The sequence below is a fragment of the Crocodylus siamensis genome, chromosome 1, assembly GCF_052110815.1.
Source record: "Crocodylus siamensis isolate JL-2025a chromosome 1, ASM5211081v1, whole genome shotgun sequence".
Classification (NCBI taxonomy): Eukaryota; Metazoa; Chordata; order Crocodylia; family Crocodylidae; genus Crocodylus; species Crocodylus siamensis.
In genome coordinates, this window is record NC_143395.1 from 362,208,077 (window position 1) to 362,225,008 (window position 16,932).

The 16,932-nt window shown below is 40.4% G+C and overlaps 1 protein-coding gene across 11 annotated transcripts in view; it reads right to left on the reverse strand.

Annotated features, from left to right (window-relative positions):
* ENOX1 (ecto-NOX disulfide-thiol exchanger 1) overlaps window positions 1-16,932 on the reverse strand; it is a 536,440-nt gene that overhangs the window by 96,006 nt on the left and 423,502 nt on the right. For 10 of the 11 annotated variants that reach the window (XR_016438859.1, XM_090025275.1, XM_090025301.1 and 7 more), the window contains one exon: window positions 2,609-2,715. The exons of the other annotated variant lie outside the window; for it this stretch is intronic. Coding sequence is in view for 9 of the 10 variants with exons in the window: in XM_090025275.1 (XP_089881401.1) it covers window positions 2,609-2,715 (107 nt within the window). In the remaining variant the exon portion in view is untranslated. The remainder of the gene's footprint in view (window positions 1-2,608; window positions 2,716-16,932) is intronic. 11 annotated transcript variants of the gene reach the window in all.

Genomic DNA, 16,932 nt, shown 5'->3' on the forward strand with positions numbered 1-16,932 from the left:
ATCGCTAAATACGTCAGCTGCAATTGCAGATAAGTAACAGGACTGCATCAAATGCCCTTCTATTTATGGTAACTGAGAAAAAACAATAACAATTTTTTTAGGACTCAGGCCAACGCTCAGAGTGAGAATACACTTTAAAACACAAAATAATTAGAAAGGAAGCAGAAATGTTCTCTTTAAGCCAGCAGATATTTCCATCAAATAGGAATGATCTGAATGGCAAATATATTCACAGAAAGGTATAGTTAGATGCAAGAGCAGTAAAGCACCCCACACCCTTTTTTAGGGATTTTTTTTCCCTACAGTTAACTAGCCAGAGCTCAGAACTGTGGAAATGCCCTTTAGTTCCTTTTTTCAGGCTGCAGCTCTTCTCTTGCAGTCCTGTTAACATGAGATCATGCTGGGATTCTCATTAAAATGACAACCCAGGGGATTAAGCAGCTGCCCAATGCATGTTCTGAAACATTCAGATGCCTTTTAACTATCAGTTGTCATTTTCTTGCATTGTTTCTTTTCTTCAAGTGTGTAGTTCAGCTTTCCCTACAGAACCTGCAAAGTACAGTTTTACGTGAATTTACCAAAAGCAGAATTGCCTGCCGGAACTTACACTTTAGCACCAAACAAGCTATTATTCAAGGTTCAACTACAGAAGTTGGCAACCACACAGGAAATTCAACTGTATAGAAAAGCAAGGCATTTAAGATGCAAAATGTGACAATCCAATTAAAAAGTTGGGATCATGAAATTTAATAGTACAGTCAATTTTTCAAATAATAAGACATCACGTTCAAGGTTCAAATAATAAGAACCTTAGTAAGGCCTTTCATTTGGCTTGCTTGCAAAGCTTACATAGTGAGAAGATGGGCAAAGGGAAGGTTTCAAGCGAATTAGCAAAGCATGGACTAGTCAAACAATATGATTTAAATTCAACAGAGCCATTTGTTGACATTTGCATAGCATTTTACACCTGTGACATAAGAGCTTTCTAAATAAATTGGTTCAACCCGAGGCTTCATATCCTTCTAAATTATTTTTATTGTTTCCTTTCTTTAGAAAGGACAACAAAATGCAATAATATTTAAAGAAGCAAAGATGTTTAGTGAATTAACATTTATGGAAAGTCCTGCTTTTATGCAATTCATTCTATTAAAGATTTAGAAGCTAGCAAATGAATGCTATGATACATCCCTTTATGAAAAGCTGATTTAAGAAGGGACACTTTTAATACAGTGAATGTAAATTAACAGAAAATGTTGTTTTCACACCTTTCTAAGAAAATAGATAGGTAACAGCCCCAATGTCTCGAACTTTCAGTTAAAGACTTTATTTGCCACTCATTTGAAGTATTAGTGAACAAAATGCAAAATATAGCTCTTACCAATAAATTATGCTAACATTTTATTTTAAGTGTCCCATTATTGTGAAGTCATTTGGTATTCACCATAATAGCAATGATAATAAAGAATTCATTTGGTATTCATGTGGATGTTACATCTAGTGCCATTGGTATTCAACTATAATTTAGCATTAGTTAATGGGCACTTAAAATGTTACCCACATGATTTATATCAAGGCACTTTAGTGTTTCTCAAATTAAGTGTACAACACTTATTTTACAAGTGTACTACAAAATAATTAAATAAGTGCATCTTACCTTCTAAAGTTTTTGTTTTGAGACAGGGAAAATCATTAAGAAGACTGCAATGTTAACAATTAACATACTGTACTACATGGAGATAAGCAACTTGATATAAATTACTCATATAAAGTAAGAAAGAAAACAAAGACAGTGGTACTTACTTTTTAAAATACAGGCTCATAGCGTATCTACTGAATTAAAAACGAAAGCTGGATGACCAAAAATGTAAAGTGGGGCTACTACTTCCTTTGCTACCAAACAGAAGTGGAATCTCAGACCCTTTTCCTTCATTTCTTATACTCGTGCATATGACAGATGCACAGGCATGATTTCATATAGCTACTGCAATGTCAACTATTGTTACATTTATTGTGTTTGTAAACCATGAATTTTAAGTTAATGTGAGTATTTACTTTTTAAAATAAGGACACTGAAGAGATGGGAATGACTACATCCCAGTTCTGGACTGAATAAACCTTAATAATATTTTTCAAGAAAATTTTATTTTATTCCCTAGCAAACTTATTATGTCCATATAATAATGCAACTAGAAAAAATAATCTGCATTATACCCTGCTTTTTCCCCACCAGATCTTCCTGTATTCTTAAAAAGCTATTTTTTCATATAAAAATGTAATTCTGTAGATATTTTAAAATATCTTGACTAATTTCACCACTTTAGTTCATTATGTTAGAGTAATTAACATATTCCTCCAATGAGTTCCCATTTCTTGTATGAAAAACATCAACACATTGCTCTCCATCCTAGTGTTATTTAACAAATTTTATTGTAATGGGAGCAATGGGAGCAATTCATACTGTAAATGAGACTGTATAATGGCTAGTTGATTAACTGCTAAAACTGGTCATAAATATTGTGGAATGCAGTATGTCCAGCTACAGTCACACTTGTTCTGTGTCAATCCAGCTGTGAGATGATGGGTAAAAAGTAATAATAAAACCACCAACCTCAGAATGCTTTCGCCAAATGTCTATGTTCTTTCGCTGAGCTTTCGAGAAATGGTCCCAAGCTTTTTGTCTGGTAGAAGCGTTGAAAACGGCCACAATCTGCTCAACTTTGGTGAACAAGGAAGTCAAACAAGACAAGCAATTTATGTTGTGATCACTATAGAGAAGCCAAGCAAAGACACTAGGAGTCTATGGATGATGTCATTACTGAAACAACATCATCAATATCCATCCAATGACGTGTCTTTTGTACTTACATTTTAGCAATGTTGGAGATGTCTCCCTTCAAGTCTGTCTCCATAACTTTAGTCTATACAATTTATAAATATATACTTAAGATTGAACATGCATTTGCCTCTCAATCAGATTAATTATAATTGTGTATACCTTTGTGTATGTGGGTATGTGAACATATATATGCATGTGTGTTTTTTTGTGTTTAGTGACTGGAGGGAGATGAACTACAGGCAGAGTAGGTTGGATCAGTATTTGAGTCTGAGGCTTCCCTCATACTTTTCTAACAGAATCATCCCAAAGAGGCCTCCTTTAAGCTAGAATCTGATATTTAGGGATCCTGGTTCTTCCTAAATATCCCCAATAAAAAAATCCCCAATTCTGGATTTTACCCCATACCCACATTTTTTTCATGATTAAAATGAAATGCCATTTCTAGATATATGTATATCACACACATGGTTTTTCATTTTGATCATGGACAAATGTAGATTTGGGGTTACTTTTTTTAATCTGAAAATTGAAGGATTTTTTTTTTATCAGAGAAAACCGGGATTCCTGCTGATATTTAATCCCAATTCCAAATTTAATAAATTTAACCAAATTTGCTCCTTGCTCAACAACTGCTTCATCTTACATTTCCATTTTATCTACATCTAATCCCATTCCTCTCTTTGTCTTAGCTTCATTCCATATGCAATATATTGTTAATGTGCACTAACCTATATAAAATGCTTCAGCAAATGTGTGATGCTCCCAAATCTTGACACTAGGGCTTGTGAGCAAACAAGATTGCTCACAAGCCCAATTTTTGACAAGTGAATGGGCTGATCTTCCAACTGAGCTTTTATGTTGGTCTATCTGTTCAACTGGAATGAGTTCCATTTCTGTTTCATGGTTCTTTGCTATTTATTCTGTTGAATTCTCTAGCTAAACTACCACTATCTGTTTCATAAAGTTACTGATCTTTGGCTGTCTAATCCTACTACACTTTGTGGGTGTCTACACGCGATGCTTCATTGCCATAGCAATGTGCTAAGGTGATGTAGCATCCATAGGTGTCTGCACATGGTCAGCAGCTACTTTGCTGTAGTAGTGCACTTCCCTGTTATAGTGTGCAGCTATAGCAAAGTAGCTGCTAAAAATAACCATGCACCACACGTATGGTGCAGTGCAGGCAGTTACTGTGCCATGCTTTACTCCTTCTAAAAGGAAGTAGTTAAACATGGTGCAGTAACAATGTTGCTGTAGGACAATGTGTAGATGCACCCTCTGAGAAAGAACGGAATGATCTATCTCCCTTTGAATGGGCCAAATGACCCTCTCTTGAACTACCAGAGAGAGACATGGATGCTTCTGTTTAAATGATCAGCAGTGAAATGGGTAAAAAGGGTGATATTTCATCTTTTGACTGAGGACTTAACATCAAAGACATAAATGGGGGTATATTTTTCTTTTTGCATTACTATTGCAGGCTTCTTTCAGTCCTAGGAAGACAGCATTAATTTGAGTCACATATGGAAACTTTCCTTTGCAACAATCAGGACTTGTTAATTAATTGCTAAAACTATAACATTAAATATATTTTAAATGATATTTTCAACTCTCCTTAAATTAAACAGGCTGCCTCAAAACTACTGCAACGATTACCTGTCCCATTCCTATTTAGTTCACACTCTGGCAGGAGATGCAATAATTTCACTGTGTTAACAACTGCTTGGCTCCTGGGGTGTATTGATAAAAGACAGAGTTATAGTGTATGTATATTAAATTAATTTGAAAAAAAATAATGAAAATACATAAGTACTTCTCATTTCAGATGTATATAAATTACTGATAGAATTGAATTATTATGTTGCATTAGTGATGCAGGTGCATGGACTATCTTGCCTAATTAACAATCTCTGTTTAGTTAGCAAATGGAAACTGAAGTATAAAAGGTTCACAAAGATAGGAAGAAGTGCTGGTTTACCATCCTCCACTAGAAATTAATTAATAAGATCATCTGAATTTTGTAGAAACCTTTGAACTTTCAAGTATTTAATTAAGAGTTTTTTCTGCAGGTGCTAATATTTATCAGAAGACTTTATCTGATAATTTTAGAAACTCGTTTCAGTGAAAGCAGAAGACAAGAAGAGGTCATTAAGTTTTTCTCCACATCTTTCACAGTGTGCTGAGGAGTGAAGTGTGCTGAGAAGACCTTCTTCAGTGATCAATTTCTCAGGTGTTCCAAAAAAGAAAATCTAAAATGTTAAGTGTGTAACATCACAAAAAGTTAAGCAGTTAGAAGAACTATTATCCAAACTACCTCTCCAGATACAGGAGAAAATGTTACATGCCTATTCCAATCAATGTTACTCGGCACATACACGGAGAGACACATCTACATATATGTCAAGCTAACATATATGACTTTTGAATTTCCTAACATATTTCTCTATTAGCTCTTGTTGTACTTTTTTCATTTAGAAAAAAAATAATTTCATATGAAACCCAGCTGAGTAGTCCTCACTTTGGCAGATACTCTATTGACTCATTTCCCTGAGTAAGGACCTTGAATCCATATTTTCCTTAGTGGAATTCTTTTATATCAAAGCTGATAAATTCAGGTGGAGTGATCTTCACCATATGTAAACTGCACAGTTTGCATACAGCTCCTTTGACTACACACCAAAGAATTATAGGTGGAATGATGGACTATGCAGCAATTTAGCTTAGGCGGGTCTTTAAAAGCAGAAAGCAGGGTAGAGTTAAACCTTGTAGACTCATAAATTCAGAGATACATACGCTTTTATAAGCAACATCTCACTTCATCAGATGCTATGAACAGATGCCCAAGGAGCAGGAAGTCCTTTCATAGCACCTGACAAAGTGAGCTGTTGCTTCTGAAAGGTTATGAATCTCTGAATTCATTAGTCTATAAGGTGGAACTGTACCCTGGTTCCTGCCTGACTTCAGACTAACCCAGCTAACTACCTCAATCTTTAGAAGCAGGGAAGATGATAATGGGGAAAAAAATCCACCCACAAAACTAAGTTAAAAGGCAACTGAATAGAGCTCTGAATTATACCTCCATTGCTCGAGATTGTAGGGGGGCTGTTAGGAAGGCTAAGGCAGAGATGGAACTGGGACTAGCGACCCAGATCAAAGATAACAAGAAGTCCTTTTTAAAATACATAGGAGGTAAAAAGAAGGTACCAAGTAATATGGTGCCTCTGCAGGACATGCTTGGTAATCTGGTGGTAGCACCAGATGACAAAGCTAATCTCTTTAACAGATTCTTTGCCTCCATTTTTCTGAGCAGGGACAGGGACATACCCCACACTGGGAATCTGGATGGTCCCAGGGGAAGAGCAGCCGGGCCCAGGGTCAGTGAGGACCTAGTCAGGGAACTTCTGGAGGGACTAGACTTGTTCAAATCAGCAGGTCCTGATGATCTCCACCCCAGAGTGCTGAGGGAATTGGCAGAGGTCATTGCAGGACCCCTGGCACAGCTTTATAAGCACTCGTGGTGCTCTGTTGAGGTGCCAGAGAACTGGAAAAAGGCCAATGTGGTCCCCATTTTAAAAAAAGGGAGGAAAGAGGACCCAGGAAACTATAGGCCCGTTAGTCTTACCTCAGTCCTGGGGAAGCTCTTTGAGAAAACTATCCAGGACCACATCTGCGAGAGACCAGCAGGGGAGATTATGCTTAAGGGCAATCAACATAGGTTCATTAGAGGCAGGTCCTGTCAGAGCAACCTGGTTGCCTTCTATGACCAGGTCACAAAAGCCTTGGATGCAGGGGTCGCGGTGGACGTAGTCTTTCTGGACTTTAGGAAGGCTTCGACTCTGTTTCTCACCCCATCCTCATTAAAAAATTAGGGAACTGTGGTGTCAACACCTACACAGTCAGATGGGTTGCAAATTGGCTGGAGGGCTGCACCCAGAGAGTGGTGGTGGATGGGTCTTTTTCAACCTGGAGGGATGTGGGCAGTGGGGTCCCCTGGGCTTGGTCCTCCAGCCCGCACTGTTCAAGATCTTCATCAGCGACTTGGACAAGGGAGTGAAAAGCACCTTGTTCAAAGTCCCAGATGACACTAAGATGTGGGGAGAAGAGGGCACACCAGAAGAGAGGGACAGGCTACAACTAGATCTGGACAGGTTACAGGGGTGGGCAGATGAGAACAGGATGGGTTTCAATATGGACAAATGCAAGGTGTTGCACCTGGGAAGGAAGAACCAGCAGCATGCCTACAGGCTGGGGAACTCCCTTCTTGTCAGCACAAAGGCAGAAAAGGATCTTGGAGTCACTACTGATTCCAAGATGAACATGGACCGCCAATGTGGGGACATGGTTAGGAAGGCTAACCACACTTTGTCATGCATCCATAGATGCATCATGAGCAGGTCCAAGGAGGTGATCCTCCTCCTCTATGTGACATTGTTCAGGCCACCTATAAACTTGCCAAGGGGGACCAGCAGGCAATGGAAGAGTCCCTGTTCCCCAAGCACTACCAGGAGTAACAAGGAATAATGGCCATAAGTTGACTGACAGTAGATTTAGGCTAGAGATCAGGAGGCACTATTTCACAGTCAGGGCGGCTAGGAGCTGGAACCAACTTTGAAGGGAAGTGGTGCTCGACCCTACCCTGGGGGTCTTCAAAAGGAGGCTAGATAGACACCTAGCCGGGGTTGTTTGACCATAGCATCCTTTCCTGCCCTTAGCAGGGGGTTGGACTTGATGATCTGTTTAGGTCCCTTCCAACCCTACCAACTATGAAACTATATGTTTATACCTGTTGAGGGTCATCTCCTCTGAGTTCCAGTTTCACTTGATTCATTTTTCCTTCAGGGAATGCAGAGACTTGGCCCAACACCAGACCACTTCTGATATTGGTTTGATGCCTACAAATACTGGGGAAATCTACAATGTTCTTTGTCTAGCTACTGACCCTGTCTCACCTACCACACAACACATGACAAGAACCCGAACTCTCAAAAACAGTTAATGATTGATACACATCTTTGTAAAAGTGCTTTGAGCTTTATGGGTGAGCTGTACTGTAGAATACAAGAGCTAAGTATTATTAAGTGTCATTAAATATTCATTGACAAGCATCTGTTGCTAAATACAATGTTCTATAAAATTTTCATTAGCCATATGCAAAGTTGTTTGCTTATAGAGAACATAGGGATTGGCCAAATTTTTTTTAAAAAAAAAAACCTGAAAGGGTGCACCCTCCACTCCAAATGTTTTTTTACCCATCAATACAATTCAGTTTGTTTGCAGTCTTCCTAGAAACTTACATTAAGGCTGATAATCAGCTGACCTGTTTCAGGCAAAGGATTATTAGCCTATTGTTTTTCTGCTGATTCATAAACTTGTACTATTGGATGTGTAAGTGTCAGCTAATCCTTAACAACTGCAGTGTTACTGTAACCTACTTTATTATAAGTGGAAGCTTGTATTAAACCTATTAAATGGATGCTTACAGCACTATTCCTCAAGACTGTGGCCATAAAATAAAGCAGCACCAGGTTGTCTTAAATGTAAATTTTAAAAACATCAAGCAGTAAATTTGAGGGGCTAGGCAAACAAAAAGGTGGATCAGGGGATGATCAGGGATACCAGCAGAGGAGAAGACAATGCAGAAGAATGGAAAGCATAGGGATTGAAAAGAAAAGAGATGGGGAGAATGAAAGACATACAGTTTTGTAGCTTGGTAGGCAATAGGAAAACATTTCCTTTCTGCTGTGTTCTTTTTAATAAATTATTTCAACTATATAACTAAGTTAAGGCATCTTGAGATTCTTGTGACAAGAACAAGCTACTTCAATTTTGCTTTACTTAATATTTCATCAATTGTTATGCATACATGAAGGCTTCTTATTCCTTTTCTCCAAAAGTGCATAGCTAACTGAATGCCTCATAATGCCTTTACAACAAAAAGGAATGATGAACAAAACAGAACAAAACACCAGACCATAACAGAATAAAATCCAGTGTGGACTAAACCTGAAAGACAAATCTTTACTACAATAAAAATTCAGAATTCATAACAATAATACCTGGATATTTACAAATAAGGGACACGGAATTAAAGATCCAAATACCCAAGTATTGTGGGTAGAATTAATAAGAATGTAGCAATTTAAGGTATGGACAAACAAGCATTTTAAAAACTTTAAAAGGGGAGGGTGAGATGCTGCTTAGGAGCACACACTCACTATTACAACATACCCCTTAAGTCTGCATGATCCTTTAGTGCAGGGCTCTCCAACTTTTCACTGGCTGTGGCCACATCCCACCCCACCCCACCCTTGCAAGCCACATGCAGAGAATTTAGAAAGATGACAGCAGGTCAGAATACCTTTGACATTATGAATTCCATTTTGAAATCACTCATGGGTAGGCATTTCCACACCTAATATTGCACAGTACCTAAAAAGGATCTCCTGGCACCCCAGATTCACTGCTCAAGTGATAAAAATGAACTAAATAACTCTAACTTTTATCCTGAATGAAACCAAAGTAAGGTTGCACAGGTTTCACTACATTTGTATCATTATATACCAGCATTCCCAACCAGAGTGCTGCTGGACACTGGTGTGCCATCAGGCACTTTCAGCTGTGCCACAGCATTTTGGCTGGAGCCAACCTCCCACCTGCTGTGGGCAGCCAGACATAGGGGGGGGCATGGCTCCAGCCAGTGCTTAAAATGCCACGCCACCTGCTTCCCACCACTCACTACCCCCATGTCTGTGGAGTTCAGCTGCTCGCCACCCAACCCCCTGCCTCTCCACACCATTTGGCCACTCACCATCCCAACCTCTGTCTGCAATGTTCAGCCGCTCGCTACCCCATCTCTCCCAGCGCTCGGCCGATGTGGCATGGGGTGGGGGAGGCCATGTAAGTGTGCCGTGGAGTGAAAAACATGCTGCTATAGGTTCATACAGACATAACATCATAACAGCTTCTACTGGTATCACTTAATACTGATACAATTGTTACATAGCTTAGAAAGGTTTGAAAAAAGCATTACAGGTGACACTATCAAAGGAGCCCACCCACAAGGAAAATTTTATGATCAGTGGACCATGTGATTTTGGAATAAGAACTTCAAGGCAGGAGGGATATGCCATTAGCTTGGTCCTGTTCAAAAGCTTGGCTCTTGAGTTCTGAATAAGCTAAAGTCTGCCAATCAATTTGGCAGGAAGCCCAAGAAACAAAGAAATAAGGTAGTCAAGGCTAGCTTTTATAAATGAATAGATTAGAGTCTCCAGGTCAGCTCTGGATAGAAAAGGGTGTATTTCTGGCAATACTCATGAAATGTATTTGGTGGCATAACTGAATAGATTCCAGCATTGAGTCCAAGTCAAAAAATTACACCCTGACCTCTAACATGCGAAATTGACACAGTATTTGAGTGAAGTGGCAGAGAAAATGAAAGCTGCGGAATTTTATAATTAATTGAGACTAAAAAAGTGGTGTTTAGTAATTAATGCAGAAACTGATTTACCTTCTACACATTTACATCTTGACGCTTGAGCCCTTTCTCTTTACCCAATACATATTACTGTACAGAGAGAGACAGATGCGATTGTCATCAGCTGAACAGGGAAGGCAACCATAAAAGTTAGAAATATCACCCTTGGGAAGCGTGTAGATAATGCAAAGTATGGAACCTAACGTAAAATATACTGGAGTTGGTTAATCAATTAGACAAACTGTAACATAAATTAATGTCATGGTACACATATACAGTGCAGACTTGCATCTTACTGGCAGTGCAACATAATGCATTTACCACAAGTCACCAGAAGTCTTGGTTTGCAGAAAACAGGGGAAAAAGACTAGTTGCTTCAACTCAGACTACCCTACCACTGCAAATTTATTACTTCATTCTTGATTCACAATCATTAAATTTCCTTTGGGATAAAGTCAATCCATGGGGAAGGGAATTGCCAGAGGAGTCTACTACCCTGTGAGAAACATGTGAGGGGCTAAATAAATGGAAATTCTTCCTGGAGCCATCTGTGGAGCTCTTCCCAAACTGTTTTGTCACTAGGTAAATAGATATATTTGCTCGTGGAAAGAATAAGCTATGGTTACCTATTTCCAAAGTTCCAGAAATCTCAAAGGATCAATAAGGGTGCTGTTACAGGTTACCATTAAACTGTGGAATGTTAGATGAGTTAGCAGAGTGTCACAGCAGTCACAGGTTGATAATGTCATCTCAGACTTACACAACTGTGACTTGACACTAGAGGACCTGGTGTGCATGGGCTTGGACTGGAGCCAGGTCTCTATCCCTCCTCTGGGGTGGGAGAGGAGAGGGAGAATAGCATATAACTCGGAGGTGGAGAAACGAAGCATGGGGTCTGTGGCTTCTTTCCTTGGCAATAGCAGGAGAAGAGCTGGAGCTATGGGTGGAAGGAAAGAAATCTTGAAAAACTGTTTGCAGTGAAGGGAGGTCGGGGTACTAGTAAAAAGAAAGGAGTGAGAGAATTAAAAAATTCAAGGATCAAAATCTTGCATGTGACTCAAAGAACTGGTGCTAGCTCCTACTCTGGTGGTCTTTAAGAGGAGGCTAGATGAATACCTTGCTGGGCTCATTTGACCCCCGTACTTTTTCCTGCCATAGCAGGGGGTCAGACTTGATGATCTGCTCAGGTCCCTTCTGACCCTACCAACTAGGACTGGGTCAGGGGAAGGGGGAACTAGATTAGGGGCAGCAGGGTTTGTGCTGACTGAGATGGGTGGTGGGCAGGGGCTGTCCAGGCCTACAGGGCTGGGAGAGAAGGCCTGCTCCAAGGAGCCTTGCAGAGCCACTTTCAGCTCCTCTGAACCTACTTTGGCATGGGGTCACCCATGTCATGCTCCTGCTCCAGACAGTAGTACATGTCAATTCACCCACTATGGAGGTTACAAGTGGTTAATTGAATTTCTCCCATGCTACCTCATTAGGATAGCTTGTCACATTTAGCTTTAGTTTCACCTGCTTGAGTGGTGAATTATACTATTATTTGAACTTTTCTTTTATATTCAGCCTTATTTAACCATTGTTTAACTTTTTGTATAGCCTCATTATTATTTGAACTGTTCTTTTGCATTTTGTGTCTGCACTATCAGCTAGCCTTGAGCTCACTTTCATAGGGAACTTATGGTCCAGTGTTATCAACATAGGCGGGTATAATGTAAGCCTAGCTACTAGCACAAATTAACTGACCTTGGCACTAACTGACTAAAATAGAAGAAAGAAATGATTGAATATGTTAATGAAAGGCTATGGGACAGTGGGACGGTGCCCAACTGCAGAGCCCTTAGAATTTCCAGAGTTGGTGGACAAACGGAATTAGGAGTCCAGGGCATGCCTAAATTCAGACACCAGTAAAAGACCAAATTAAGATGTGTGCACGTGGTGGCCTTGTTGGAACAAAAGAATATGCTGACAGAATAAAAACCATGAACACTATGATCATCACAGGGAAATCAATCAATGGTACCCAGAAATGAAGAGTCATCAGAGGACTAAAATTAAAGAAAAAACATAAAAGGGGGGCAACAAGGAAGTTCGATGTGTGTAATTCTTCAACATCTGCACTGAAAAACAGCCATTACACACAGATAACCACTCTCTACTTCCAGGAACCTATTCTGTGAAGTGGAGTAGCATCTGGGATTGGGTGAGACCACTTAACTGTTTTTCTCTCTCTTTATGTAGAAACTATTAATACATTTAATGTGTTAAATGAGTTAGGTTTTAATTAAGTTGAATAGTGTGAGGTGTATTTTATATTCACTCTGAGTTGATCCTTTAGCACCATGGGTACGTAACAATCTGGCTGCCAGTTCCATGCTCCATAGTAATCACACCAGGGCAGAGTTGAGAATCAGCACACTTGTTGCATGGTGCAGACCACAGCACTTACACCAGGGCTCAGAACTGAGAACCAGAATGCTGACAGCTCAGTACAGACCTCATCACTCACACCAGGGCAGAGCTGAGGACCAGCATGCTCACTGCATGGCACAGAACATACTGTTTGACTGGGCCAGTACTAACACCCCCAGGTGATAGAGGAGAGTTGAAAGTTCACTCATGGAGCAAGCATGCGGGGGTGGGGGGGAAAGAGGGGAGATGGGGATGGTTGGAAGGCCAGGAGTGGTACTACCTAGGATGCTGGAGGACTGCAAATTGAGTGCTTTATTTTTGCAGAGCAAACTATTAACATTTTACCTCAACCTGTGTAGAACAGATCAAAAATAACCCTCATTCCAAGTGGTGTAACTTTAAAATGCTTAGAGGCTACTTGGAATGAGTTACAACTTTTAATGCATGAATGCTTCTCTTCTAAGTGCCTTTAGAATGGTCTAAAGGTAACTTGTTAAATGCCACCTAAGAAACAAATGGCCTCTGCATAGAAGTCCTGGCCCCCTAGTGTCTATTGGTTTCCTGGAAGCAAAGCTTCAGTAGAAACCAGCAGACTACAGAAGCCCTCAAGACCACTCTTTAAAGGAAAATCTGCACCTCAGAAAGGGCTATCTGGGAAAGGACATATTAAACCAAGTTGTACTACATTTCTTGGCAATCTCTGAGGTGCCAACAAGAAATGATGTACATCTCTTAGACTGTCCTACACCTAATAGAAATCTGCCCACTTACTGCCATGAGCCTTACCAGTTTGCATCCCCAACCACAGGATAAAGTTCAGCTTTGCAGAGTTATTAGCAGGGTTCTGGGGAGAAGGATGCTGCCTTACAGCTACTAGTCCATCCACATTGTGCATGGGAAAGGTGAGAATTGAGCATGAATCCCTTGTCTCTGCATGGATCTAAGTGGACCTCATTAATCAGCTCTAATAAAATTGAGATTAGGACATTTTCTTGCAGACAACATACCGCCAAATAAGATAGTTTGTTTCTGGAAGGCCGAACGCAGAGAAAAAAATCTTTCCAGAGTCACGGCCTAGAGCTGGCTTTTTCATGAAGATAATATGCTGCCAGTGTTTACTCTTTCACAGCCATTGTGCTCAGTCAAAAACTGCTTCCAAATTAAGAGTGAAAAGGTTAACTCTGGACTGCTGCCTTCCTGCTTGCTGACACGGACAGAGAAGCTGGCAGCCAACTTGAACCTTCTTGCTTTTGCTTTAGCAAAGAAAATCTGATTCCATGCTTAAGATATGCACCCCACTTTTGGAGGGCTGTTTTTTTTTGGTGAAAAAAGTTGTGTGTGGTATGTGAGTAAATACAGCATTACAGGGTATCTCAGATCATTTAAATTGTTCCCATCCATTTTACACATGCACACACAAAAATCTAGATACTAAAAATCTGCCTCTCCCTACATCCCCCAGACTCACTGATTTCAGCTGTACTAGTCAAAGTTTTTTGATCAGTCAACAAGAGGTTGAGAGACAGGCAGTGGCATTACCAGAATTTTACAGGAGCATAGTTTCTTTTCCAGGTTATAATAAATAGATTAAATTCATATAAATGGAGGGGGAAAGGGGAAGAGCGAGGGACCCTATACACATTCCACAGCCATAAATTATAATCCCTCTCTTACCTCCAGAAAATCTTCTAGTTCACTATCTATGTGCCAACACTGTTTTTTTTTTTAATCTTGCTTTTCTTTTAATAAGAAACACGATGAGGAAAAGCGAAACAAGGAACATCATGGGGATACTGAAACTTCCACATGGCTCAGAATTTAGAAGACGACATGCACAATGCTTGTTCGAAGCATTTATATTAATAATTAATAACATATACTTCTAGAAATTTAAAAACTCTTCTTGTTATACTATGAAACTACAGAATGTACACAAATAAAACACAGCTCAATATGTCCTACAAGGGATTGCCAAAGAAATCTGTCTAAAAATAAACTTAGGAAATCTTTTAAGATGTGAAATGTGGTTTAATTCACAACAAAGGAACTGTCAGCCCAGTGTAACAACAGACTTTGGCACAATGCCCTGTGATAAATCACTTGAACTTAACAAGACCACTATACCTACATGTCATTTCTCAGCAAACAGGAATCTGACATCAGGCCAACATAATACAGTAGGGCAGATACAAATGTATAGTACTTTCTCTTTCAATGCTAGCATCTTGTATTAAGAAAAATACATCATGGACCATATACCAAGTCATGAAAAAAAATAAAGATTTGGTAGATGCCACTTACTTTACCATGTTGACTATATTATGGTTTGACTTCAATTAACTGCTCTCCTTAATAACTGAAAATAATGTTTTTTGGGTCAGTTTTAAGAATAGTTGTGAAGATACTGCAAGGAGGAACAATTATTTTTGTGTCCTTATCTCATAAGAGCTCCCTCATGAAGCCCTGTGTGGAAAAGGCATCAAAATGTATTTGGACTCTGTGTCTCAGTAAGTGAAGTAACTCTCAAAGGTAATATGCTCTAATATGTTCACCCCTGGAGGAAGTCTAGTGGTCTGAGGGCTGCTTTTGACCACCCGCATGCTCAGCAACAAGAGTCCTCCAACAGAGCAAATGCAAAAGTAAAATTTATTCAAATTCTCCAAATACAAATACTGGTAGCACATAATAACATATCTAGATAAGCCTGTAGGGCCTACCATGTATCAATTTAACAAAACATTTGATCAGAGTGAAACAAAAGCCACAAAGGCAATGTGGTTGGTCATAGTGTGGTCAAGCTAGAACATACTGGGCTTCACTAACCAAGATCGGATTGAGCTAGCCTCTCCTAGAATTTCTCACTTATGTCTTATTTAGTTGGATGGGCCCTGAGGGCATCTGTGATGTCCCCCTAGTGATCATCTTAATCCTGACCTGCTTGCCCATTCCAGCCTCTTAGGTTTTCACCATGCTGCCTCGCCTGTCATGCCTTGATGGTAACAATAAAGAGAGGAGGCTGCCCTCAGAGGCTGGTAAGCTCTGGATGCTCTTCCTATTCTCTTTTCTTCCTTAATTTTTACTTGGCCTGCCTGATTTTGGCCTCCACCCCCTGATGACCTCAGACTCTTGGCCTGGAACTCTGACCCCTCTAAACACTGGTCCTCCCTGTGGGGGTCTGATCCTTCTGGACACTGGCTCTTTTTGAGGGGCTCAGACCCTTCTTCATTGTCTTAAAGGGTTCAAATTGTGGCCTCCATTCACTCCTACAGCCGTGCACATGCTTCACAGATGTTATTCTGTCAGCGTTTTGGTCTTCCTGTAGAGACCCCATTCCTCTTGGTTTTAGCCCACTGTTATTATGGCTGCAGGTCTCCAGTCCTGGACCTCTTGTTCTGGCCCAGCTATTTTGGCTTTAGGCCTTCACTTTTGGTAATGCTAGGCTGAAGGCTGTCTGCACTTTTCACCTGCCAATGTTGTCCTCTCCAGCTCAGGCTCTGACCCTCTTGGCCTCAGCCTGTCTCTGTTCTATTCTCTGGGCCCTTGACCTGACAAGGCTGCTCTATACTGGGTGCCCCTCTGGTGCCCCTGTGGTCTCCTTACCACCCTGGTAGCCACAACCTGGTTCTCTGGCCTTCTTCCAGCTACAATTCACTCATAAGCCCCCTCCTGTGTCTCTCAGGGTTCCAGCAAACTTTTGCCCTTTAGCTGATGGCTTTTGCAGCTTCCTCAGCAATCTGTATTGCTGGGGTTTCCCTCCTGTTGCAACCCATGCCAGCAGTTGTGTTCTCAGCAGGAGTCAGGGCTGACTGAGCACTGTGGTTGAGAGGCTAGGCTTTTAGTAGGCTAGGCTCCACCTTTTTGAGCTTTTTCCTTGTCCAGCAGTTTCTAAATAGCCCAGTACTGGGCTTGTTCTCACATGTTGTAGTTAAAACCCTGAGCTGTTCTCTCCCCTGCTGCACTTTAACCCCTTGTGGCTTCCCCTTTCTTCATGTTGCTCAGTAGCTGGCCCTTGCTCAGCTGCCTACTTAACTGTAGCCCTCCATTGCTGGTTTCCTACTCTCTACGTAGCAAGGGTTATGGTTTTCTCCATCTCTCATTTCCTTTTATACTACTTCCCTGAGCCTCAGTTATGCTGACCTGGCCTATTTTAAACTTAATACAGCCTGAGGCCTACAAAAACTTCTACAATGCAAGTTAAAAGGATTCAAACTTA